This window comes from Podarcis tiliguerta (assembly GCF_965153285.1).
Source record: "Podarcis tiliguerta genome assembly, chromosome: 1".
Taxonomy (NCBI): Eukaryota; Metazoa; Chordata; class Lepidosauria; order Squamata; family Lacertidae; genus Podarcis; species Podarcis tiliguerta.
The window spans coordinates 95327168-95352317 of NC_139534.1; the positions used below are offsets into that span (position 1 = coordinate 95327168).

The window sequence follows — 25150 nt, forward strand, 5'->3', positions numbered from 1 at the left end:
AATGATGGACAGTTTAGCACATTGCTACAATTTTGCATACTATTTTAAATTGTTGTAAGCAACTTAAAAAATATATATTATTCATCTTTGACCTTTAGAAATGTTAGTATAAGTCAATAAATTATATGATATGGGGTCCACCATTAGGAATTTTCCATTCCTGGTAAGGATAAGACTATGGTGGAGTCTGGTGGAAACAGGATAGCCAGGATTGACAGGCAAGGCACTTGTATGCACTCAAAAGCCACAGGTCAGAAAGCAAGTGAGGTCAGAGGCACATCCTTCAGAACCCTGGACAGGTCTGAGGCAAGAGATAACTCGAACTGACCAGGGATGGTTGCTGACTGAGCTCATATTGTCCCATAGCTTGAGCACACACAAACCAGGCTCTGCTCCCTTGCTGGAGAACAGAGAGACTCCTGGCACTCCGTCTTGGTTGCAACTAAACATAATATAAAATTGGAGACAGGTCTTTTTCTGTGTATGTTTGTTTTAAATGGCAGTACTTCTAAAAGTGTTCTCATTACCTCTCTACTGTTTGGAATCTTTCCCCTCTTTTAGGATACTAATATCAGCCTTGTGGACTATGTTGTGATATATTACCTACGCCATTTTGACAAGGTAAATTATTTTGTTGCATTCATTATTTACGGTGACTTGTGTGTTGGTACATTGCTTAAGAGAATGAATAGCCATGATCCAAGGGTTTCGTGATGTTCTGTTCGCAAATAACTTCCCCTTTGAGAAAGAAAACATAGAAGCCCACAGGAACCCCAGTTCAATAGGCAAGTCCCACTGTGTATGCCTGTATCTTGGATCATGGGGGGGGGGGGGGAATTAAAATAGGTTAATTCAAGTATACAAATGGGATTCAGAATAAGGGGAGCGTACACCATTAATCAGGGACGCGAGTGGCGCTGTGGGTAAAAGCCTCAGAGCCTAGGGCTTGCCAATCGAAAGGTTGGTGGTTCGAATCCCCGCGGCGGGGTGCGCTCCCGTTGTTCAGTCCCAGCGCCTGCCAACCTAGCAGTTCGAAAGCACTCCCGGGTGCAAGTAGATAAATAGGGACCGCTTACTAGCGGGAAGGTAAACGGCGTTTCCGTGTGCGGCTCTGGCTCACCAGAGCAGCAATGTCACGCTGGCCACGTGACCCGGAAGTGTCTTTGGACAGCGCTGGCCCCCCGGCCTCTTTGAGTGAGATGGGCGCACAACCCTAGAGTCTGTCAAGACTGGCCCGTACGGGCAGGGGTACCTTTACCTTTACACCATTAATCATAATTTAGGGTTGTCATTTTTCAAAAAGTGAAAATCCGGACACAACACAGTTGCCCTTTTTTTTTTTTGCCAAAGTTATTGAGTCAAAATCTACACTTCTGACTTGGGTTTTCTTGGCAGCTATCCTTGTATCACAAGGGTACTCAGTTAGGTACTCTATAAATTAGCTCCTCTCTCCCCTCCTCCCGATTTCCATTTTATTTTATTAAGATTTCAACTTGGTGCCCACCTCCCAGCAGTTTCAACTTGAAAATTGCTTGGCATCCTGTTCTCCATTGTGTTTGACAAAGCCATGTGCAGAATTCCAGCTCCAGATATTAAAATCCCATTAGCACATTGCATAGCCTTCCTCTTTCTTTCTTTTTTGCTGTATTATCTTAGAACAATTTTTAGTGCATAAGCTGCATATATGAGTAACAGTTTATTTTTCTGCTTGAATCTTTAAACTACATAAGAAGAGGGGAAAAGACTGGTACAATAATTTACATTCTGCCACTTGAATAAATGCTGCACTTACAATCTATTGGTTCTGTTTATTTGATCACATTGATAGGTTCACATTTAGGGAACAATGGCTTGTTTTGTCAGAAAATCTTAACGCTATTATAGCTACCAGGTTTTTTTTCTTTGTCTTGTTTAGGATGCGGGAACAGAAAGGAGTGTGTTTCCTCTACCAGAACCGCAGGATTTCTTCCAAGCATCGCAGGTCAAGTTTGAAGACCTAATAAAAGACTTGAGAAAACTGAAGAGAGATCTAGAAGGTAAATAAGGACCAATACCATTTAAAAATCTGCAGCCAATCTTCTATATGTTATATTGGAAGTAAGTCCCCCTAAAATCTATTAAGCTTCCATAAATTTGCATAGGATTGCAGCCTTACTGCTTCACAATTCAAGCTTAGCCATGTCTACTCAGAAGTAAGTTGTATTGAATTCAGTGCACCCAGGCAAGTGAGGTTGGGATTGCAGCCCGTTATTAGTGCTTATTCCTGAAACCAAACTTAAAGGTTATGCTATTCAGTGGTCTGTTACAGGAGTAGACTTCTTATTTCAAAGCCAGTGACAAATACTTTTCTTAATATCACATTCAGTTCTTCATTCCCAAAGGAAATCTGCAGGAAATGTGTGAATTCCAAGCAAATTTATTCTAATTTCTCTGGGGGGCTCTGAATTTAACCTTGCAAATGGATGAGCCCAATAACCTGTATACTTGTCTCTATAGTTCAGTTATGTGCAATAATCATGTGAAGGACTGTTCATTGTTCACAGTAATGGAGAATAAAATAAGCAGTTTGGGCACAGTCAAAATAATTGCATGCAACTAGAGATGGTGCTTGCAGATTAAAGAGAAATTCTACTCCTAAAGAACCAAGAAAAGGCCCCTTTTAAAGGGAAGAGTGGTTTGACTGTTTGACAGAAGGAGCTACTCAAGAGGAAGAAGGTCCAGTTGCACACAAATTGTCCTTACTTGAATATGGGCATTTTATTCTCCAGGTATTCCAGGAAAGGGAACAAAGAAGTTCACATCTAGTGCTTTGGCCACAATTACTCAAACTAAAGTTTCACTGATATTTTAACTAACAGACTAGCAAAATTAAATTATTTGGGCCCATAAACTGAGGCATAAATCTACTCCTTGAAAAATAGGGAATAATCTATATAATAATATTGGTCTTATTGTCCTTAAAATAGAGCTTTCTATGTATATCGAATGAAAGGATTCTGTTAAGGTTAGACAATAAAAGTCTTCACAAAATAATTTATTATTCCAGTTAGACATGGCTGAATTAGCCTATAGTCACCTTAAAGAAAGTTTCAAAGGTCAGCTGTGGTAAGGAAGTATCAATTGTTATTTATTCATCCTTGGCATACATGAATGCTCTATCTCCTCTCATCTCTTAGCTCTGTAAAACCCTTGGCCTGCCCTCTCTTGTGCTAGTTTGTGCTGAAACGTGATCTGTGTTTGGTCTTCTATTTTTCCAAATGTGTAGTCCTGGTGCGCTAGATTTCATTCTTGCTGGCCGTGCTTCAAGACTTTGACATGCTTATGATGTCAATGACATTTACAAAACGAAGGCAGAAAGAAAAGCAGAATGCTGATTTCACTTTTCATCTTTTCCAGCCTGTTTAAACTGAGGAGTTTGTTAGACTCTTTGCATCTACAGCAGCTGATGATTTCACTACATATTGGATAGAAATTATGCAGGCACTTCTCCAGGATACATGCTACTTTGCTGTGCATGGGACATAAAGTTCCATGTGCCTTATCAACCTGAGTGAAGTGCATTTGGTTGAATTCATTCAGTCAAGAGAGCTCTCTATAGGGGACAGGGGAGAGCAGGCCATTTTCACTAAAGGAAGACACTTTCCCAACCACAAAGAAGATCACAAGTCTAGGCACAAGAGCTCCTCAATGGGAAGCTTCATCTGGCAACTTCTCTAGAGAGAGAGAGACATCATTCCTACAGATTCAGATTCTGGCGTATTCCCATTTCATGGGTTCTACACATTTTGGCAGGGGCGGCACATCCTGTTTCACTGCTTGAGGCGAAACAGGACGTCCTGCCCTGCCAGCTCTACTGCCAGCGGAAAAGTGGCACTGGTGGAGAAGCAGTGTTGGCATTGTGTTGATTTCTGGCAAGATCTCACGCGTTCCACAAGATGCCATGCAGTTTCATTGAGATCTCTCTGGAAATGGTTGCGAATGCTGCCATTGCTTCTCCACTAAGGTGTCTGTGGTGGCTTTGCCTATGGGGCTTCTGCTGCCTGGGGAAGCAGCTTCACCCTGCCTGGTGGCTGTGCCAGCCCCTCATTTGGTTGTCCTGCTAGAGGTGTTCCTTGTTTAAATGAAAAAGAAGGTGGTACAGCTGTCAAGTGCCAGAAAGGAATAAACTTTGTTTGGGCACCATGCTTATCTGTCAGACCCAAACAACTTAGACAAAACCTCACTGGGATCACCTTTCTCATTAAGTTCTATTGTGTTGTTGTTTGAACTGTTGCAGTGCTTCATTTGGTGTTTAGCTGATAGTTCTTTGCTAAGTAATGCCAGGTTGAGGGACTTGTGTTCTGTGCTTCCACTGGTGAAGAGATTGAGTCTGCCCAGAGGAGGTGTCTTAGAGGTGAAGACTATGCTCTGCTTACCTTCAAAAATGGGAATTCACAGTAAATAAAAATAAAAAAATAAGTTTCCCCCCCATATAACATTGTAGAAAATTCTGCATGGAATATTTTAACTGAAGAGCATTTTGTTTTTTAGTACATATACAAAAGATCTGATGAGCATCTGTAGTTTATGGTAGCCATTAAAAACCTGTGGCTGCTGGCAAAAAGCAAGTGAAAGCTTAAAGCTGAAACAGATGTGATTTGCAAAAAAAATGTGTTGGAAGAGGCATAAGTCCAGACAAACAAAGTCATTCATATATATGTTCTTTGGACAAGATTAAGTTCTCTGTGTTATAGGTATATAGATCCAAAAATAGATGTATGGTGGAACCGCGAAATTGGTAGTTGTGATTTTATTAATGTTTATGAGTTTACAGATCTGCATATGACTGGCTTGGGCAATATTAGCTTATTAAATGTTACAGTTCTTGAATTCATTTGGGGGGCATTCTGAAATGTGGGAATCTGTCCTTAGCAGTTGGTGTGGACATACAAATAATATTTAATTTTTTACAAAATAACAAAAGTAGTTTCTGTGAGTAAACAAAGAAAGAAAAGGAAAAAAGGTGTTCCTTTTTCACATCAGAAAAGCAAACAAATTATGATGGAAGACAAGCAATTTTGCAGTAAGATCTCAGCTATAGTGAGATCTTACTAAAATCTCAAAACGCTGTTAAGAGATTCCTTCTAAATAAAGTAAAATGTAGAAGCTAAGAATCCACATCATCTGTTCATACCAGAGTTAAATGACTCTGCTCTAAGTCTCTAGTTTTAAATTCCAAGACCGTACGGAACCAAGAGTTCAAACACAAACAGGACCACTGGTATTTTTACTTGGGTTTTCTCACTTGAGATTTTAAAGATATAATGTCAGCTAATACATAGTCAAACATATTTTAAGGGATAAAGGATATTACTGTAGATGAAACAACCAAAACCATACATGTAATATATATATATATATAAATCAACCCCACCCCAGTAAAAGGCATGCTGAAAATTAGGGTCCAAAGACTTGGGGTACATAAGAATGTTTTTGCCTGGCTCCTAAAAGCAAATAGTGATACCACCAAGCATGCCTGCCTGGGGAGAGCAGTCCGTAAACAGGGAGCCACCGCTGAAAAAGGCTCATTGTACTCCATGACACCCGGAGGACGCCACATAAGCTATCCCTGGAATAGGCAGATCTGAGCTACATGGACCATTGGTCTGATTTACACAGCTTCCTATATTCCTAGGACTCCTATCAGCCCCAGCCAACATGATCAGTGATCGGGGTGGTGGTAGCTGTAGTCCAAAAACACATGGCGGGCACCAGGCTGGAGAAGCCAGCTTTGGAACAAGAATGTTATTTCTCAGTGTAAGACATAAAATACATTGAGGGTGGGGAGAGCAATTAGGAGAAATGGAATCGGCCCAAGAGGATGATGAAAACTTTATATCCAGTAATACACACAGTTCCAAAGCCAGTATATCGGAAAGGATTTTTTCTAGTTAACAGTCGACGTAATATTAAACTATGAATGACTCAAGTGAAGGGCTCTTTACTGGTATTCCAGTTTATAATTGTTACATTCTCCATTTCCCCCTTTTCAAATGTTTGGCTGCAACATTTCCAAAATCTAAACAATAGCTTTTAAAGCAAATACAGTGTCCAGAGTCTTAGATGTGTTGCTATGGTGTGAAAAATATTTAACTTTGCTAGCAGTTTTTGTTTTGTTTGCTTTTAGCTTGATTTATTTTTGGGATGCTTCTTAATATAATAGTTTAAGGTGGTTTGTAAAACTCGAGATGTCAAATACTGCTTTGCTTTGCCTAGCTCTTTAAGCCAAAAATTTTTTTTTTAACTTGAACATAAGTTCTGCTGGATCAAACCAAAGGTTTATCTGCTATCTTCTTTCCAACAACTTTTGAGAAACCCACAATTTAACCCATTTTGAGTGTGTGCCTAAGTTAATTTTAAAAGTGCCAGATATGTATGGTATAACCAGTACTGGAAAAACAGAATATTTCATATATAAGTGTAATGGTTCTAGGGGTTGCTCGTGCGTAAGCCGGTGCTTATCTCCCCGGCTGGGTGCAAACACCTGGCTGGGTTGCCTAAGTGAACCTTTTCTGTCCGGACAGCCACTTACCCGTGGCTGACTCAATCGCTGGCAGAATCCATCAGTGGGCGTTTCTTAAACTTCTTCCAGCAAAGAAGCTCTTTGACGCCTAGTCTCCTCCTACTCTCTCTGCGTGAAAGCCTTCTGCGCAAGGAGGGCGTGGGCAACGGAGGACCCCTACTCTCCCCGCTGGTCCCAGGCAAGGAGACATGGGACCGCCTCGCCGCTTCCCCCATCTGCCCCCCTTCTCCACTGGTGCTACGCTGATTCTCCTCCCCAGAAGATGGGCTGCTTCTCCAAATCCCTGGATGCTCTCTGGAATCCCTCTGGCTTTTGCTCTCTCCCTCCAGCACTGTTGGCAGTTCCCTGACAATAAGCTAATAGTCTTTTAATCATGCCTAAACCGTAGACTTTGAAAGATCAATTTTCATCTCTCTTTTCAAACGATGTTAAAACTTTAGCCCATACTACATCAAAGTTCATGTTCATATCTGCTACATTTTGCACCAGTATTCTGCTGATGCTGAACCAGTTTTGACCCCCAAACAGGCTGAGATTCATTCATTTAGCATGCAAGCCTGTAGCACCAGACCTAGGTCATTTTGTCCTGCAAAATGGTTTTCAAAGCACCAAGTATTTGACCAGTTCACATAGACACAGGGGTTCAGTTTTTATAGGCGGTGATGATCAATTCAGGTGCAGTTTTGTCTTCTGTAAATTTGCTTTATTGGACATTTCTGTGTGGAAAGATTCTGTGAGACTGGCTGCATTCAGATGCCTCATCAAACCAAGACAGTAAAAGCCCAAGCATGATTTGTTTTTTGTTTTTTTAATCTATGTTGCTCTACTCTGCACAAGGTACCTTTGCCTTCTTTTCTTTTCTTTTCTTTTCTTTTCTTTTCTTTTCTTTTCTTTTCTTTGTTTTGCAATCTCTCCTCCACCCTTCACACCATATCCCAGAACTTTCCTGAAGGTTTCCAAACCTTCAGAAGAGGCATGGGGGGGGCAGGAGTCTTTGGTAGAGAGACAGTGCAAAAGCCCTGTTGTGAGAACAGACTTCTACAGTCATACCTCGAATCCCAAACATCTTGCAAGTCAAACGTTTTGGCTCCCAAATGCCACAACCCTGGAAGTGAGTGTTCCGGTTGCAAATGTTATTTGGAACCCGAACATCCAGTGCGGGTCCCGAGGATTCTGATTGGCTGCAGGAACTTCCGCAGCCAATTCGAAGCCGTGCCTTGATTTCCAAACGTTTTGGAAGTCGAACGGACTTCCAGAACATATTCCATTCGACTTCTGAGGTACGATTGTAATGGCAGTAATCACATTAAAAACTGGTTGCTATAGACATATTTGGTACCTAGGAATTAATTGTGGATGAAGTAGAAGCAAAAGATATGTAGCCAGTTTCTGAGCTCAATTCTGTTATTTCATAATTCTCGGTGTGTATGTGTTACTTTCAGTTTAAAATAATTGTATTTTTTATAAAGTCACTTTTACAAAAATAAATGTTATAAACAGCAAAAAAATTACAAACTATGTGTGTTAAAATCATATAAAATAATACAAACCTAGCAGCTAATAACAGATAATACCAATCTTTGCAGTATTATTTCCTTAGAAAAATAATTTATGCCCTGAGTTTAATGTCCCAATTACAAAGCTTCTGTCCAGGAGGCACATGGTTTCAAATGGACTATGAAATAAGCATGTCTTTAACAATCCTGTGATGGTATTAACTGTCAGGCTCTGAGCAGACATTGGGAGATACACAAACAGTAGTGGCTGTTAGAAACTTTCACTGGTGTGTAATTCATGAAGGATAGTATCAGTGACAGGTTTACAGGGGTCCATGCTGTTAAATACTTGGGTTCACTGTCAGGATGATTCCCATAAGCGCTACTGGTAGGTCCTAGTATTTGTTCAGCAATTCACTCTTATCAACACTGAACTATTTCTAGTTTTACATTTACTTTTAAAATGACACTTAGAAATACCAACTGCCTCCTGATTGACACTGCAGTACCCCTTACATGAAGGTTTGTTTATATGTAATGATTCTTTGGACAGATTTACAAGTGTCTGTGGAGTTTTAAAAGACGATTTGCCCAACAGGCATTAAGTGAGAGACACTCAGCTTTGTAAATATTTTAGTTTGTTTGGGGATTTTTTCCCCCTAGGTTGAGCCAAATACCCCATTAAATCTGCAGAGAGTGGCAAACTGCTAATCAGCAGCTCAAGCTATGTTTGAACATTTTGCTAATGATTTCTAAGCTTTGCCGTGGGAACCACAATATACATCTAACAGTACGCAAGTTGAGGAATTTTAAGGAATGCCTCTCATTACATTCCATACACATTTTGCAGTATAGATAATTTTAATACTTGTTTTAAGGTTGATGCAGCCGACACACAGCAGGCATCCAGAAAATCTATTTCAAAATGTACTGCCGCAAACGATTACATAAAGCTTCTTGCACGTGATGCTAACTAGTTGTATTTGATACTAAATTGGAACGGGCTCTCTCTTGAGAAACCCCATCACACTTATATGTTGAACTGCAAAGCTGCTGTTCTGACTGCTAAACATTTGGTAATGCCAAATGTATGAGAATCAGTCGGTCCTGTCTAAAGGCCTTTCAGGTTCCATGTAGCTCTGACAAAAGAATTTGATGGAATCCTCGCTCCAGATTGTGTCAGTCCAAGGGAACACCTCTTCCTACTGTAAGTAATCCTGTGTTCTGTGCTGAGACAACTGCAGCTATTGGTACAAGTCTTCAGGCAAACTTCTTAATGGGCAAACTGTGCTGGAGCACAGGACAGAGAAGAAAGGCTGCACATTAGACAAGGAAGAGGCGAGGATTCGCCCCATATGCTAAGGCCTGCTAAAGGGCTCTATTCTTGTAATGCACTATTTGAATATTGCAGTCCACTACAAAGGGAATTCGGTTTGATTCACTAGCAGTTTTCATGCCCACCTCAAGGTTCTTTGGGCCATGGTTTGTTGAGTGAACTTTAAAGCACCCCTATTTGACAGCTAGTCGTATTTTCTTTATTATATACACAGGCCAGTATTCAGGAAGGACATCCTTCGTGAACCAGAGATCCACACTAGTGTAGCAACCAACCTCATGAAACAAGATTCAATTTCAGTGTCCCATTTACACCACTGTCTCTTTCTTTAACTCTCCAGGCCTCTTGGCTTCTACTCTTTGCTACAGCATCGTCCAGCTAAAGTCATTTGAACCTCTCCAGAGAAAAAGTATTGCATTTTCAAGTTGGATTCTTAATCCTCAGATCTGCCCTTAGCCATAATGCCTTAGCCATCATTCCAGTGTGGCACAGGATGAGGAACGACTGTTTACTACAGTACATTTCATTATCAAGGGAGAAGACTGGAAAGGAGCATGAAGAGTCATTAGCAGAAACAGTTCCTTCCAGACCTCTCTGAGTCCATTGAGGAAGTCATTTCATGCCTGTATTCAGGTTTTTTTTTTAAAGAATCCAGTCTCCTTTAGAACCTTCCTTATCTTCAGTTTAAACAAAACAGTCACCCCACTTCTCAATAAAACTGACTAGGATAAATATAAGTATGCACCTTTACATTGAACATGCATGCTTCTTTCCCTTCGTGAATGACAACATTATTCCTTTAGCTGCTGTGATTTGACCAACACCCGCAGCAAGGGAGGTAAGACATCTCTGCCCGACGTCCTCATTTTAAAGCATTTTGGTTTGAGGAAGAGAGCTTTGCACCAGGACCTACATTGCTGAAATAAAAAAAGAAATGATATACCGTATTTTTCGCCTTATAGGACACACTTTTCCCCCCTCCAAAAATGAAGGGGAAATGTGTGTGCATCCTATGGGGCGAATGCAGGATTCAGGAAGCTATCCGCAAGCCTTGGGAGCCCGGCGTGACTTCCCGCGGGCTCCCAGAGCTTCGGATGGCAGCCTGCGGGCTTTTCAGGGAGGTGGGGGAATTCCCCCATCTCCTAGAAAAGCCAGGAGAAGCCGTGCAGCCCTTTTAAAGAGCGCATGGCTTCTGCCGGTTTTGCGGGAGGTGGGGGAATTCCCCCACCTCCCAGAATAGCCAGCCAGTCCATGACATGCTTCTACCCTGAACTAATATATTCTAAAATAAACTATGTTTATTTTATAAGATTACCTTTCAAGTAAGCATGTTTAGTGTTGCGGCTTTATTTTAATTTCCAGTATGAGATCTAGTTTTGATTTCCATTCAAGTAACAAATAAAATTATCTTCCTTGAAATAACAGTAGGGATCTAGCAGTGAAGGGAATGGGCAAGTTTCTTGTCTGGAGAGATATTGCCTGCCTTTCCATCTTGAACTGGGCTGCATGCTTTGGACATTTTCTCCTAAACTGATGGATTCTGCTGCTCCCAGGCTGTGAAGAAAAGAACTTGCTCAAGGACAAAGGATTTCCTTGCCTGATCTTATGCCATGTTGCTACTTAGCAAGTCTCCATGAAATTAAGACTGTCAGTTCTTTAAATATTCCATATTGATATACATATGTTTGCTTCCATTAATATTTTCAACTAGTGAATAAAAATATGCAGTGCATTCTGTAATGAACCCCACACAAAAATATAGAAAAGTATCATTAGATACTTTTGAAGTCATTGGCAATTATTTCTGAGTACATTGGTACCTCTGGTTATGAACTTAATTTGTTCCGGAGGTCTGTTCTCAACCTGAAACCATTCTTAGCCTGAGGTACCACTTTAGCTAATGGGGCCTCCCGCTGCTGCCACCATGCATATCTGTTCTCATCCTGAGGTAAAGTTCTTAATCCGAGATACTACTTCCAGGTTAACGGAGTCTGTAACCTGAAGTGTTTGTAACCCAAATTTTTGTAACCCGAGGTACCACTGTAAATATGAATGGAATCAGGTTCTTTGCAAAAGTCATGTAAGCTTTAAAACCCACATCAATGAATTTCATAGTCAAATTTGATATATGAACATTTAATTTGCCGATCAGAAGGTCGGCAGTTCGAATCCACAGGACAGGGTGAGCTCCTGTTGCTCTGTCCAAGCTTCTGCCAACCTAGCAGTTTGAAAGCATACAAGTGCAATTAGATAAATAGGTACCGCTGCAGTGGGAAGGTAAACAGCTTTTCTGTGCGCTCTGGTTTCCATCACGGTGTCCCATTGTGCTAGAAGCGGTTTAGTCATGCTGGCCACATGACCCGGAAAGCTGTCTGTGGACAAATGTCAGCTCCCTTGGCCGGAAAGCGAGATGAGCGCCGCAACCCCATAGTTGCCTTTGACTGGACTTAACCGTCCAGGGATCCTTTACCTTTACCTTAGTTGTCTTTAGTTTACTTGGACACTTTGATTTGTAGGTTGCGGCATTAGTTTTTCAATTTTTAAGTTCTGGGGTAAGACTGAAAGGTGAGAAGCTTTTCTCTCTTCAAATATATCCTTCAAGAAGCTCCATTCTTTTTTCCTCCCATTTTATCATGCTCTGTTGTAAGCATTGATGGCTGCCAAGTCAACAGTTAAGAAAATAGCACTGTGAAGTGTTTTGGGACAAGCACAGGCCCTGCTGTTTATATTCTTCTTTAATTGTTTATTTTAAAATGAATTATATTCCATTTTTAAGGATGCCAAATTTACACTTGGAATGCCTTTTCTGCAACACTAAGTGGCAGAAAGATCAATTTTACATAATACTGAAGGGGGGTATTTTGTAGGGGAAGTGTTGTTTTTTTCCCCAAAAGAGCTATTTTAGTCTTCGTTGGTTGGGAAGTTTTCACTAAATGTTCCTGGTGGTCCACATATATTGCATGCTCTGATTGAAGTTCTTCTGCACCAGCTTGTAAAAACACGGTGATATGTCATGGATTTGTTTGAAACTTTATGTTTGTTAAGATCCTTGTGATCCTCTTTCTTCTCCCAAAACTACTTCTCTGCCTAACTCCCATAAATAGGTGGCCTTGTGTCCCGCTTTACAGGGGACATCTTGTTGTCATCTACCTGAAGGGCTGTTTGGTCCAAGTCTGGTCTAATGATAAAGAACCATAAGGCAAAATAGGAATCTTAACATTGCCCATCAACAATTATCACCTAAATCATCAGCTTGAGCAGATACAGAATTCACAATCTTCTCAAGGGTCCTATGTACTATAATTCTACTTAAATCAAATAACTATGCTGATGTATTTATATCTGATAGAAAAATAAAAGTTAGCATATGTGGTGGAGTCTCCTTCTTTGGAGGTCTTTAAGCAGAGGCTTGACAACCATATGTCAGGAGTGCTCTGATGGTGTTTCCTGCTTGGCAGGGGGTTGGACTCGATGGCCCTTGTGGTCTCTTCCAACTCTATGATTCTATGATATGTAGATATTGTGCAATTGTGTACCCTCATTTGTTTTCTGAACCTTTCCCACTGATGTAGTTCTTCACCCCGCCCCAGCAATGCATAAGCGCGCCACCCTATCTTCATGCATGCCTCTGTCACTTCATACATACTTCATAGATAGGATGTCCACTTATGCTTCATCAGAAAAGAGGAAATATATGTACTGTCTTCAGCTGTGGCAACTGCAGTGCATCTTGAGATAAGGCCAATAGCCCTACGTTCCAAGCTGCCGTGGTGGCACAGAGAATAGGTTTGGCACAAAGAGTAAGGGTCCTCTGCCCCATTGCTTGTTGCCAACTTGTGAAAACACAGGATATCACTTAATATTTCCATATCTTTCCCTTCAGTGCATGTACCTGACACTCTACATGAAGTTGAAATTTGCTAGAGTAGAAGAAATCCTTTTTGGGTTGATGCGAGCCAAAGCAATAAAAGCAAGTCCGCCTCAAATTATTACTAAATAATTGCGCTTCTTTCCCCATTATATAATAACTTACAGCCACTATGCAGAGTACATGAAATAGCATTTTAAAAAAAAAGCTGTCAAAAAATATGACTTGAACATCCCATGAGTGGGTGTTATTAGATCTCCTGGTTTACAAAACTCCACCTAATCCCCTCCATTTTCAAAAGTAGCTGCACAGATTGTAACTGTGCCATTCCCTTAGGTAATTATAGGTAGTAATGAGTATGGGGAGTTGTTAACTGAAAATCACATAACTCTGAAAAATATATTAAGTTACACATATTTAAAGCTCTTATCCAGGCATTTATCACTCCCTTTCAGTTCTTTTCTCACATTACTACCTATATAACCAGTGATAAGTGCCTATCTGCCATTTATCTAGGTACTCTTTCCATTTATTAGAACTAAGTAAAATAAATATTCACCGGATTATCACAGACTCACAAGAAACTGGTAACTTCTATGCATGTCTTTGATGTCTTTTAAGCATATACTTCTTCAAGAGAATTTACAATGTTGTATGGAGGTATTCTCATTACATACAAATAAGCATTGATGCATCATCACCTCATTTACAAATCATTTATATCGCTATTGGCTATAACGTTTTCCTTCTTATATAATTGTTTTTCTTTAAATCCCCACACCATATCTCCCTTAATTGCCACTGTCCACGTATAATTTCACTGAAGTTAAGATAATGCAATTATTACAAAGTGCAAATCAATCTGCTGTTTTTTCTTCAGATGTGTGTATTAGACTAGTGTTTAACCCTAGGAACATATAGAACATATAGAAATGATATCAGTGTAAGTCAACTGGCCTCATTTCCAAAAATATGACTATGGGACCAAGATGTGAAACTGTAAATTACATAAGGAAGGGACCTTGCTTACTTCTCTGTTTGTAAATCATCGGGGGGGGGGGAGCACTCTGCTCCTTAGATGTTTACTCAGAAGTAAGCACCACTGAGTTCATTGGGGCTAAGTGAGTGAGTGTAGGATTGCAGCCAGGATCTCAGTAATCACAGAAGCAATATAATCATAACTCCCAAATGTTTCAAAATGCCTTCTTAGTATAAAGCTTGAGCCATCTGTGTTCTTTTACTAAACTATTCATTGAATCATGTAGACACCTCTAAAATAAGGCACATTGTTGAGTTTTTTAGTGTCTTTTGGTGCTGTACTTTAATATAGGTAATGAGGGCTAATTTGGGGGTGTTTAATACACAACGAATCCTGTTTCACAGAAAACTGTGATTTTGAAGCTAACCATAATCTAAGATATTCCCTGTTGAGAATGGCATTTTTTAAAATCAGATATTTTAATGACTAAGAATGCAGCCAATGTGGATCAACAGAATCACTATCTTTAAAACCATTTTTTCTTAAAGAATTCAAATAATACTTCTAATGTTCTGATAGGAGACAGTTCTTGCATTCATGCTCTTGTTTGTTTCTACAGTAAAAGGCACGGTATGAAATAGTCATTGGTTTTTTTGAATGTTTGAGAATACTTGTTATTTTAGTTGGTTAAAAAGTTTTATTAAAAGGTAACACTGAACTTGTCGTTGCAGTTTGTGAAAAACAGATGAAAGTGGTTTTCAGAGACTCACCAGAAGAACATCTCCAGCCCTTTAAGGATAAAATGGAAGCTTTTTTCCTGGAAGGTATGTGTTCTCATACTTTACACAGCCATATGAGGGTTCTCTTCTTAATAATGGTTCAGACTGCACCGAATGTTGGTGCCCATCTCTTCATCCAGATGGGGAAGGGAGACCTTTTCAAATGGTACTGTAGCAATTTTCCAGATGGTCTTTTAGCTTCCATAATTTTACTTTACCTGCAAAGGACAAAGACACTACATAACTCAGAAAGGGCTTTGCCAACATGGTACCCTCCAGATGATTTAAACTACAATTCTCATTAGTCTAGCCATAGTGTGATCTCATAGTGTGGAACAATAAAATAAGAGCTCAGCATATAAAACCAAAAGCTTAGGAACAACACGTTAGGCCGCATACCATTCACAGTCTTCCAACACCTTGCTGCCACTCATTGTGCTCTGTGATCTGCTGCCTGGGGTAGCCTCCACATTCTGCCTAATGTAGAGCTGACTCTGAAAGCTGAAACCGTGTGGGCATGTGTTAGGGCTTTGTCAGTCATGGAGCCAAATTGATGAAATTGATGAAGCAGACTACCCAACAAGATTCTTCTGTGCCAATCTCTACTAACATTTTAATCTCTCACATTTTGTGTAAGATTAATTCATTGACTGGTTTTGATTTTAACCATTGCTTCAGAATGGCTTACAACCCATAAAAAAATATTAAAACAAGAAACAGTGGAACAAAGCTGACAAGATGATAACAAAACACGCTTCATGGAGCAGATTAAAATCAAAATTAGCCAGTGTTTAAGAAGCCATGGGAAATAAAATGGTTTTTACCTGGTGCTAAAATACATGAGAAGGTGGCAGGTGAATCTCATTGGAAGAAAATGTTGTAGAGAAAAAGTGGCACAGCTAAAAAGTCCTACTGGTTGCCAGTCAGCTTACTGCAGGTGATGGGGGCACATGAAGAAATGTCTTCAATACAGATCTTAACACATGGGCAGAAACATGTGGGAGAAAATGATCCCTCAGAGACTAAGTTGTAAAGGACTGTAAAGGTAAGCACAGGACTTTGAATAGTGCTTAAAAACAGACCACTGTTTCAGACTTGTGGGATATGTTCCCTGGTGCCAGTCCGACTGGGGACAGACCCAAGGGTAGGAAGAAGGCTGCTCCTCCTGAGTCCTTCACAGGGAGCGGCTTTCCTCCCAACATCATTAATATTATGCCCCTACACCTCTTAAATTCAGTGCTTGAAATATAATACAGCAATCTAACTCTGTTGCATTGCTTGTGGCCCATTTTGAGAAGCTTCTGTGGACTTTGGTGGCCAAAATGGTGTCTATTCTGACAAAGTTATCAGCTCAGTAAGCCAGCAGTTGTTTTCCAGCTCAGAGTTAAATCCAAGCAGGAAAAGAATCTAGGAGCTATAAAAACTCACCTCTCATTTCAGGTGGGCCTCTGTGAGCCAATGAAGTTCATTTCAAAACCTTCCTCAGAAGAACTCTGCTAGTGTCCCTAGCCAGTGCTGCTTTGTGCCACATAATGTGGCAGCAAATTCCATACATTTATTTTGTGGAGTATTTTCCCATAGCTAGCCTAAACCTACTGCCTATCAATTTCTGTTGTTGAGCAGACAACAAGTCCTCTCTGTCAGCTTTCTCCACAACGTTTTGCTCCCTTTTCAGGTCTGTGATAACTTCTTCTTTTTTAAAGACATGGCAACCAGCACTGTACACAGTATCCCAAAGGCACCATAGGCACCATAGATTTGTTTAAGAGGTTTATAGAACTGGCAGCTTTAGTGTTAATATGTTTCCTAGTAACCCTAGTATGAATTTTGCATTTTGGCACTGCTGCTGCACATCAAGGATTTTAAATCGGTTACCCCAGGATCTCTTTCCTGGTTAGTCACTGCCGGTTAAGACCTCCATCAGTTTCCCTGTGATTCTTCTGCCCCAGTATGTATTACCTTACACTTGAGTCACCTTGTACCTCATTTATCATTTGATGCCCCTTCTTCCATAAAAAGTAAATTTTGTTTCTGTTTAAGTCAATAGCATTAATGCATGCGCCTTCTCTCTGGACTGCACTTTTGAGTATCACAAACTACAATTAGAAACACAGATCTCCTATTGTCACAGCAGTTCCACGAGACTCTTATAAGGGAAAGCAGAGCTAATTGTAACTTACGGTGCCTATTCAAGGAAATTGATATTCCCAAGCGGGCAGTATCTCCAAAAAAAGTCTTCAGCAATTTACTGCCAAATGCCTGAGAAATCACATGCATGGTGGCACAGTTTGATTATGTGAGTGGCTAGTCTTACAATTTCATTTTTCTTCCACAAGCATGGCTGTGAAAGAGACCTGAAACTTTAGCTTTATAACCTTCCCAAATTCAAAACAAAGTATATTGCAAAACAAAGTATATTGCACTCTGTATTGAGTAAGATCTACTCCCGTGTAAATGTGCAGTGGGTTACAACATGACTATAAACATCTCATCATAAGTTCTTGCCCCTCACTAATGATACGTTTCTAGAAAATGTAATACATATATTAAGCTTCCCCCATAAACTTAGCAGGGTTCCTGCAAGGGAAGGCCTCCACAGTAGGACTGTTTCAGTCCCAGGTATGTCTGTTCTGGTGGTCTTTTCATCTCATTTAATTAGCAGTTTATATTTATGGCTCCAGCAGTAAGTGAGCTTGAGAAAGCGCTGTGTATATGTGCACATTAACACCAGCAGTCTCGCACACTTTGATATATATTGCCTTCTACTAAACTCTGAGCCAGCCTTCTGTTCAAATTAAGCAACCCTAAATAATCAAAAAAAGCATATGGGAAAAACCTACCTCCAGTTGTTAATAATTTCCCAGCCTTTTTCTACAGATAAACTTGTCTCCCCACAATGTATTCTGTGATATGCAAGGTTTGCTTAAAAGGGACTGTCATGCTGAAATTATTCAGGAGCCTAGGGGCAAAGTAGATGTTACACCACTTTAGAAGAAATAGCAGGTTTGGGGGCCCTAGGAATGGGGTAGGAATAAATAGAGAGTGCCCCACTCTCTTGTCCTGATCTGGATTGGGGCCCTTGCACCCGCTCTTTACAACCATTCATGCAATTGTTAATTGCATGGATGTTGTCGTGTTTGTTGCCCCAGGAAGCGTAAGAGAATCATGGTTCTCTTGATTTTGACCATGATGAAGATGGAAAATGATGAACCCCCTCAAATTATTCACTTATGCAATAGAATCGTGCTTCCGGGTATTACTAGCCTGTGCCTAGAAATGGACCACACTACATTTATCATCTTAAAATTGTTTCTCAGAATTTCAGCTCAGCTCAGTGGAATAGCATAGTGTTGATTGTTGCTAGACTTAAAACAAGTATTCAAAGTTTTCAGCTCTGCACCTCCAGTTCCTGAAGCAAAAGTAGCAAATGTACCTTCCAGAGGCTGTGGGATTCCAGCTCCCATTTGCCCCAGTCAACCAGACCAGCGGTTAGGGATTATGGGAACTGTAGTGCAGCAGGATCTGGAGAGCACCATGTTGGTCACGCCTCCCTTAAAGGCTGTGTGTTCCCTTCCCCTAGTGCAGGAGTTTACAGCTTTACTGATTGTTGTTTAAGTGTCTGTCTTCCTGCGAGCAGGATACCTTCTCTGTAGTAATAAGGCTAAATATCTTACCTAGTAAAAGCTTATGCAGACCACCTACCAGTATTCCCAGTACTTTGGCTATTGTTAAGGGATTGGAAGTGCTTCATTTGCACAGGCTGTGCATGAGGCAGAAAATCTTGCTATTTTGTTGGATCTGCTGGTGTGCAGGTTTTTTTTTTTTTTAAGAGCAAAAGTACATTTTTAAAAAATCATCTCCATAAAGGTCGAGAAATGATAATTACTGGAAAAATCAACTATTACTTTTGACAACCTGAGTAAGGAAAAGAATTCTTAACTCTCCCCTGCACCAGCCCTAAATGAAGTATCCCATAATAGTCTAATAGTACTTTTCTTTAAGCATTCCTTCTACTTACTCGCCTATTCTTTGTACGTTTGGTCTGCTGTTGCATACGTAACATTCACACATAACCTCCATGTTAGGGCTTTCTATTCTTTGTTACAGAAGAGGCAGAACATGTTTGCATATGTGAGGCCAGCTGCTCTTACTCATAAAGGACTGATCTGGGAAGAAACTCCTGGATGGTTGATAGCCAAAGCATGATATGCCACATTACTATTTTTAATTAGTGGATATTTTTAATTAGTGGTAAAACCATAATGGAATAGTAATTTAAAACAATCAGAAATATGCTTCATAGTTCATCAATTTTTCCGTCTATGGCATATGTTTTTAGTGAAACAGTGTTTGAATAACCATAATTTCCATGTTTTTCAAATTCCATTTGTTGCTAAACATTTATTGTGATCCTGATTTTCATTGCCTCATGCTCAGGCATGTTTCCCCTTTCTTTCCATGGCCATGAATTGCAACAGCTGCAGGCGACTGGAAAAATGTTAGTAGTGCCAGGGATAGGATATGACTGTCTGCTCTCAACAGCAAAACTGAATCTTACAAGGAGATAATACTGAGATTCTCTTTTCAACAGGAATGTTTATTTGCCCATGGAATTGTTGTGTGCAGTTGTAGAAAGAGACTCAGTGTACACAGATCTGGATATGAAATGGACCTCACCTTGTGAAGTAGCAAATGCTACTGTTAATTGAAATTTTGCAATCTAATGAAAAGAAAGCTGTCCTAACACCATTACAGTTACTTCTTCACAGTTATGTTGTACATAAAGGGATCAAATTAGTACAGGTTAACTCATTTAAACCACCTGGTTTGACAGTTGTTGTCCTTAACTATTATTTTGATAATAGAAGTTATCCCAGACCACATCAGAATTATTCATGTCCATAGACACAGATGTATAGCATTCAAGCCATAATGGATTAACTTCTTTATAGCCCTTATTCATTGATGTGGTTATTCATTTCAAATGCAGTAGTCTTATACAAACTCATTTTCAGATTTTGCATGTTTAAAATTCTGAAGTACTGCCTAAGAGTATGGTTTAGTGGGAAGGAATGACTATTTCACACTGGTCTAACAATTGCCCTGTGTCCTAATATCCCTGCAATGACTCCTATACATGATTTTTGAATATGTGGCGATCTGCCTTCTTTCAGCCCAAGCACCATTTAGTCTGCTACGTCACCATCATATGTCCATGAGTGCATTTGTTAGTCCAGATTAGGAAGGCTGGTTCGTGAACAGGGATCAGGTGACTGGATATAAATCCTTCGTGAATATTCAGCCTACATTCTTCATGAAGATACAGAAAAGGTAAATGAGATCCTGAGGCCTTAGTCAGCAACTAGCTTTCACTAGAAAACTGTTTGAGAATAGAGTCAGGGGGTGTGGAGAGCCAAGGTTGTCCCTATCTCTTCAAGGTCACTAAATTGCCAAATCCAATTTCTATAGACATTTGTCCCTCAACATCCCTGTTTTGTCTCTAGGATGACAATTTCATTAGACAAGTAGTACCCTCAGTGGAGGAACGTGGGTGGCACTGTGGATTAGACCACAGAGCCTAGGACTTGCCGATCAGAAGGTCGCGGTTCGAATCCCTGTGATGGGGTGAGCTCCAGTTGCTAGGCCCCAGCTCCAGCCCACCTAGCAGTTCAAAAGCACGTTAAAGTGCAAGTAGATAAATAGGTACTGCTCTGGCGGGAAGGTAAACAGCGTTTCTGTGCACTGCTCTGGTTCGCCAGAAGCGGCTTAGTCATGCTGGCCACATGACCTGGAAGCTGTACACCGGCTCCCTTGGCCAATAAAGCGAGATGAGTGCCGCAACCCCAGAGTTGGCCACGACTGGGCCTAATGGTCAGGGGTCCCTTTACCTTTACCCTCAGTGGCCTGGTTTGGCCTAGAGTCTTCCAATAACTTTCCTAGACGTGGAAATCATGTAGACGTCTTCTGATCCACTTCGACATGCCTTGTTAATGGTATGCTCTGACTTGGGAACATGAGGGTGTGCCCTCAATCACCCTAATTTGCCTTGTTATTGAGGGAATACACAGATCCACACATAGTAAATATTACTTGATTTTACTACCAATTATGAATTCCATACAAGTTAAACATGGACATACTATCAGTACCTTATTTGCATTTGGTTATATTGTTGGCCAAAGTGTGAAATGAGATGTCTAAGAAAGTCCTACTGGGAGAAACAAGTGTAAAGAGGCTTACATAATTCATTTAACTCTTTGGGCAGGTAGTTTCAATCTAGTTATGATGTTTCAGACATGGCTATATTCTGAACTAAAAAACAGCAACCCTGTTCAGCACAGTTTTGACCCCGGGTCTAACCAAGCCCTTTCTCTAGTTCAGCATCAATGCACGCAGCTTTAAAAGTGTAAATTCTGAAGGAAAAGAATAGAAATAGACTCACATGTTCATTTCATTTTTAACATTATTCAGGATCATTTGCTTGTGGCCTGGTTTTGTATATTAAGCTGCAATTCACAATCTGGCCAGCACCTTTATGGATATTAAAGCCACTGAAACCATTTCTAACATTGAATATTCTCAGATATTGCTTTCTGACTCTCTAAGCAAAAAAGCTATTGAAATTTTCACTTTCTTCCAAGCAACACTTGGATAAAAAAACTGAGCACTGCAGTTCTTTATTTTTCCTAACGCACACTCACACACATATCCATTTGTGCCTTTAATCTATTCACTGTGATTGAAATATACATTTAAATGAGCAAAGAAACAGATGTGCTCCATATAAAATATGCTATAAATCTTGTCGCACAACTTCTTTGCTCCATGGTCTCTTTCAGAAACTGTCAAATATCCAGTTTTCATTCTGGTATAAAATGCTCATTTTCTGACTTGGCGCCAACCACCATATGCCAGAATAAAGTCAGTAACCAACAATAAAAAAGGCAACATAAGCACCTTTGAAATGGTACAAAGCAATTAACAGTGGGAAAAAGTCTATATAAATCTATGAAGAATTAATCTCTGCTTTGCCACTGTCCTGCTGTGCATTTACAATGAGCCTCTGCTCCTGACCACCAGAAGTGGCTTAACTTCATAAAAGGAGAATGTCCTAATGAGGGAGGGAAAATAAATGAAAATGAAGGCCCTTGCTTTTTTTATATCCTTTCCACCTTTTAACTGTTTTAGGAAAACATAGTTTTGCATATGTTCTGATCTGTGAGTCTGCTGCACATCTTGCATGCCTATATTTTTACCTGATCATGTGAAACCAATCTTTACAAAGCTCAATGTGAAGAAATAACCTCAGCTTCATAAATCATTGTTAGCATCCCACAGGAGGAGGTAATGCTGTGGTTTTTCTCTTCTAAAACATTTCAAGCCTTCACTTTCATATGTTTTTTCCTAAAATTAGTTTCATTCTGCCCCTATGCATTCTCTCTCTCTCTTTCTCACACACTCACACACACACACATACAATGACCCATTCTTTACAAATCAGGCTGGATATATAAACCAATTTACTTGTTAGCTGGGTATTTATAACAGTCTCATGTTTTAGAGAAGACCTGTTTCCTATTCTTATGGACCATCATTTATCATAATTTTGAACATATTACCCCGTACTAAGAATGTGCTGATCTTTATGTTTTTTCTCTAATACTTGCTAGAAGATTTTATATGTGAAATCTGCCTGCAGAATAGATTAGTTTAAATTTACTGAGTTTAAAAGGGATTAAAACTAATTTTCAAGTTTTTTAAACTGTTTGGGTATGCTTAGCAATCTCAGAAGTATGAATCAATGACATTCTGTTTGTAATACTAGCATACATTTCTGTTATGTTTAATAAGAACGTGTTTTAAAAGTTATTATCTGTAATCCCAGCTGGAAAAGGAATGATAGATTAACGTCATTTTAACCTACTTGCATGGGAATATTTTTGCAAAATTAGATTTTTGCAGTTTCCAGTTAGAAAAACATTACTTTCAGCATAATCTAAATTTAGAGGCGTGCAGGGTATTCTGTTAGCACCAGTATATTTTAGTGAAGTGTTGCTAAAGAATATATTAATTAAAAACAAAATTTAAAATATCATCTTTCATCTTCTAAGCAGAGGTTTTCTTTAAGTAAAACAATCTGTCTTTCAAAAGCAAATTTCTAGGGGGAGAAGATTGTCGTTTATATTGAAAGATACCAAAGAAAAATGAATATCTAATATCTGGCTTAGCTGGCCTCACTGCCATAATACCTAGTAAACTAAACTTCAACATTATTTTGACAAATATATAGGCAACATTATCCTATTTTAAACAGAGCATATTTTCTTAGTTTCCTTGTGTTACTTCTGATAATAAACAGTTGAATTTGTTCTGTGGGCTGAATGCATAAATATAATCAGTGTTTTTGCATGTGAATACTCAAGATTTCATGTACCGTGGACTTGAAAAATGTTAAGACTTCCAAAATCCCTCCAGTTTAGGGATGGGTCGTATCTTACCCTTTGCACACCCACATGCACAAATATGTATACACTATACTTACATATATACACTTCTTAAACATCAAAGCAACACTGGTTTGAAAACAGGTTAGGTTACAGTATTGCGCATATAAAACCTGGCATTTTTAAGATTTGTTAAACACTGCCCCTTAAAAATGTTGCTGTTGTTGTTAATTAATTAAATTTGTATACTGCCGCAGGTTTCTTCTATATCTTAAGGGAGCAATCCAAACCCAAGATGAGCAAGGATGAGCAAGTTAGGATTGAGCAGTTCTCTGATTTAGCCAGCCAATTCCTGGTACAGCTGGGCCACACCAGTGTAATTCCCCCATGCTGGAAGGAACGGGACTTGGGAACAAAAATAGACATTTCATTAATTGATCATAAGCAATTAACACAGAGAGTTTTAAAATAATCAAATACAGTGGTACCTCGGGTTACATACGCTTCAGGTTACAGACGCTTCAGGTTACAGACTCTGCTAACCCAGAAATAGTACCTCGGGTTAAGAACTTTGCTTCAGGATTAAAACAGAAATCGTGCTCCGGCAGCACGGCAGCAGCAGGAGGCCCCATTAGCCAAAGTGATGTTTCAGGTTAAGAACAGTTTCAGGTTAAGAACGGACCTCCAGAGCGAATTACATACGTAACCAGAGGTACCACTGTAACCAGGAAGGGTCAGTTTCATGATTCGGGGGGGGGTGTAATATTAATCGTTCTACATATCGGGCAAGTACCTGTCAAGGACTTGGTCATCCAGAATTTGGCCTTGTATACATAAGCTGACCTGTCACATATTGGAGATCTGGCTGGATAGGACTAGAATTGTAAATTGGTCCACATTTTGTGCACTTGGTTTCCTGATGCAGCAGCTGGCAAATCTAAGTGATTCTGGTGGGCAGGGAGGTAAAGTTGCAGTAGTTTGTGTGATTTTTATTTTCCTGTCCAGTTTAGCAATCACTTAATTTTGTGTGGTCTATATACCACTGAGCCTAGGGCTTGCCGATCGGAAGGTGGGCGGTTCAAATCCCCGCAACAGGGTGAGTTCCCATTGCTTGGTCCCAGCTCCTGCCAACCTAGCAGTTTGAAAGCACGTCAAAGTGCAAGTACATAAATAGGTACTGCTCCGGTGGGAAGGTAAACGGCATTTCTTTGCGCTGCTCTGGTTTTGCCAGAAGCGACTTAGTCATGCTGGCCACATGAACCAGAAAAAGTGTCTGCGGACAAATGTCGGCTCCCTCGGCCAGTAAAGTGAGATGAGCACCGCAAGCCCAGAGTCGTTTGCAACTGGACTTAACTATCAGGGGTCCTTCACCTTTTTAATTTTGAGTGTATGCACCTAATGAGACAGAGCAGAGATACCATTAATGTGCTAGGCAACCCACTGCTCAAATAGTCTCCCTGCCTGATTTGGATGAGGTGATCTGGTGTTGGAGCTTCCTTAACCCACTTTACTTTTCAAAAAGTGCTATTTAGATCCATTAAAATGAATGGAAGCTCAGAGATTTATTTCAGTGAGATGTGAAAATGCCCACCATCAGTCTGAAAGGTGCCACCAATCTTTGTGTAGTTTTTGCCACAGCAAATTAACATGTCTGTCTTTTATGGAATTTGTACTCAATAATTGTCT

The 25150-nt window shown here is 40.0% G+C and overlaps 1 protein-coding gene across 1 annotated transcript in view; it reads left to right on the forward strand.

Moving 5' to 3' along the window:
- The window catches only part of FMN1 (formin 1), a 109681-nt gene that overhangs the window by 65061 nt on the left and 19470 nt on the right, over positions 1-25150 (forward strand). The window contains exons 11-13 of the mRNA XM_083449758.1: positions 562-621; positions 1916-2036; positions 14973-15065. Coding sequence (XP_083305884.1) covers positions 562-621; positions 1916-2036; positions 14973-15065 — 274 coding nt within the window. The remainder of the gene's footprint in view (positions 1-561; positions 622-1915; positions 2037-14972; positions 15066-25150) is intronic.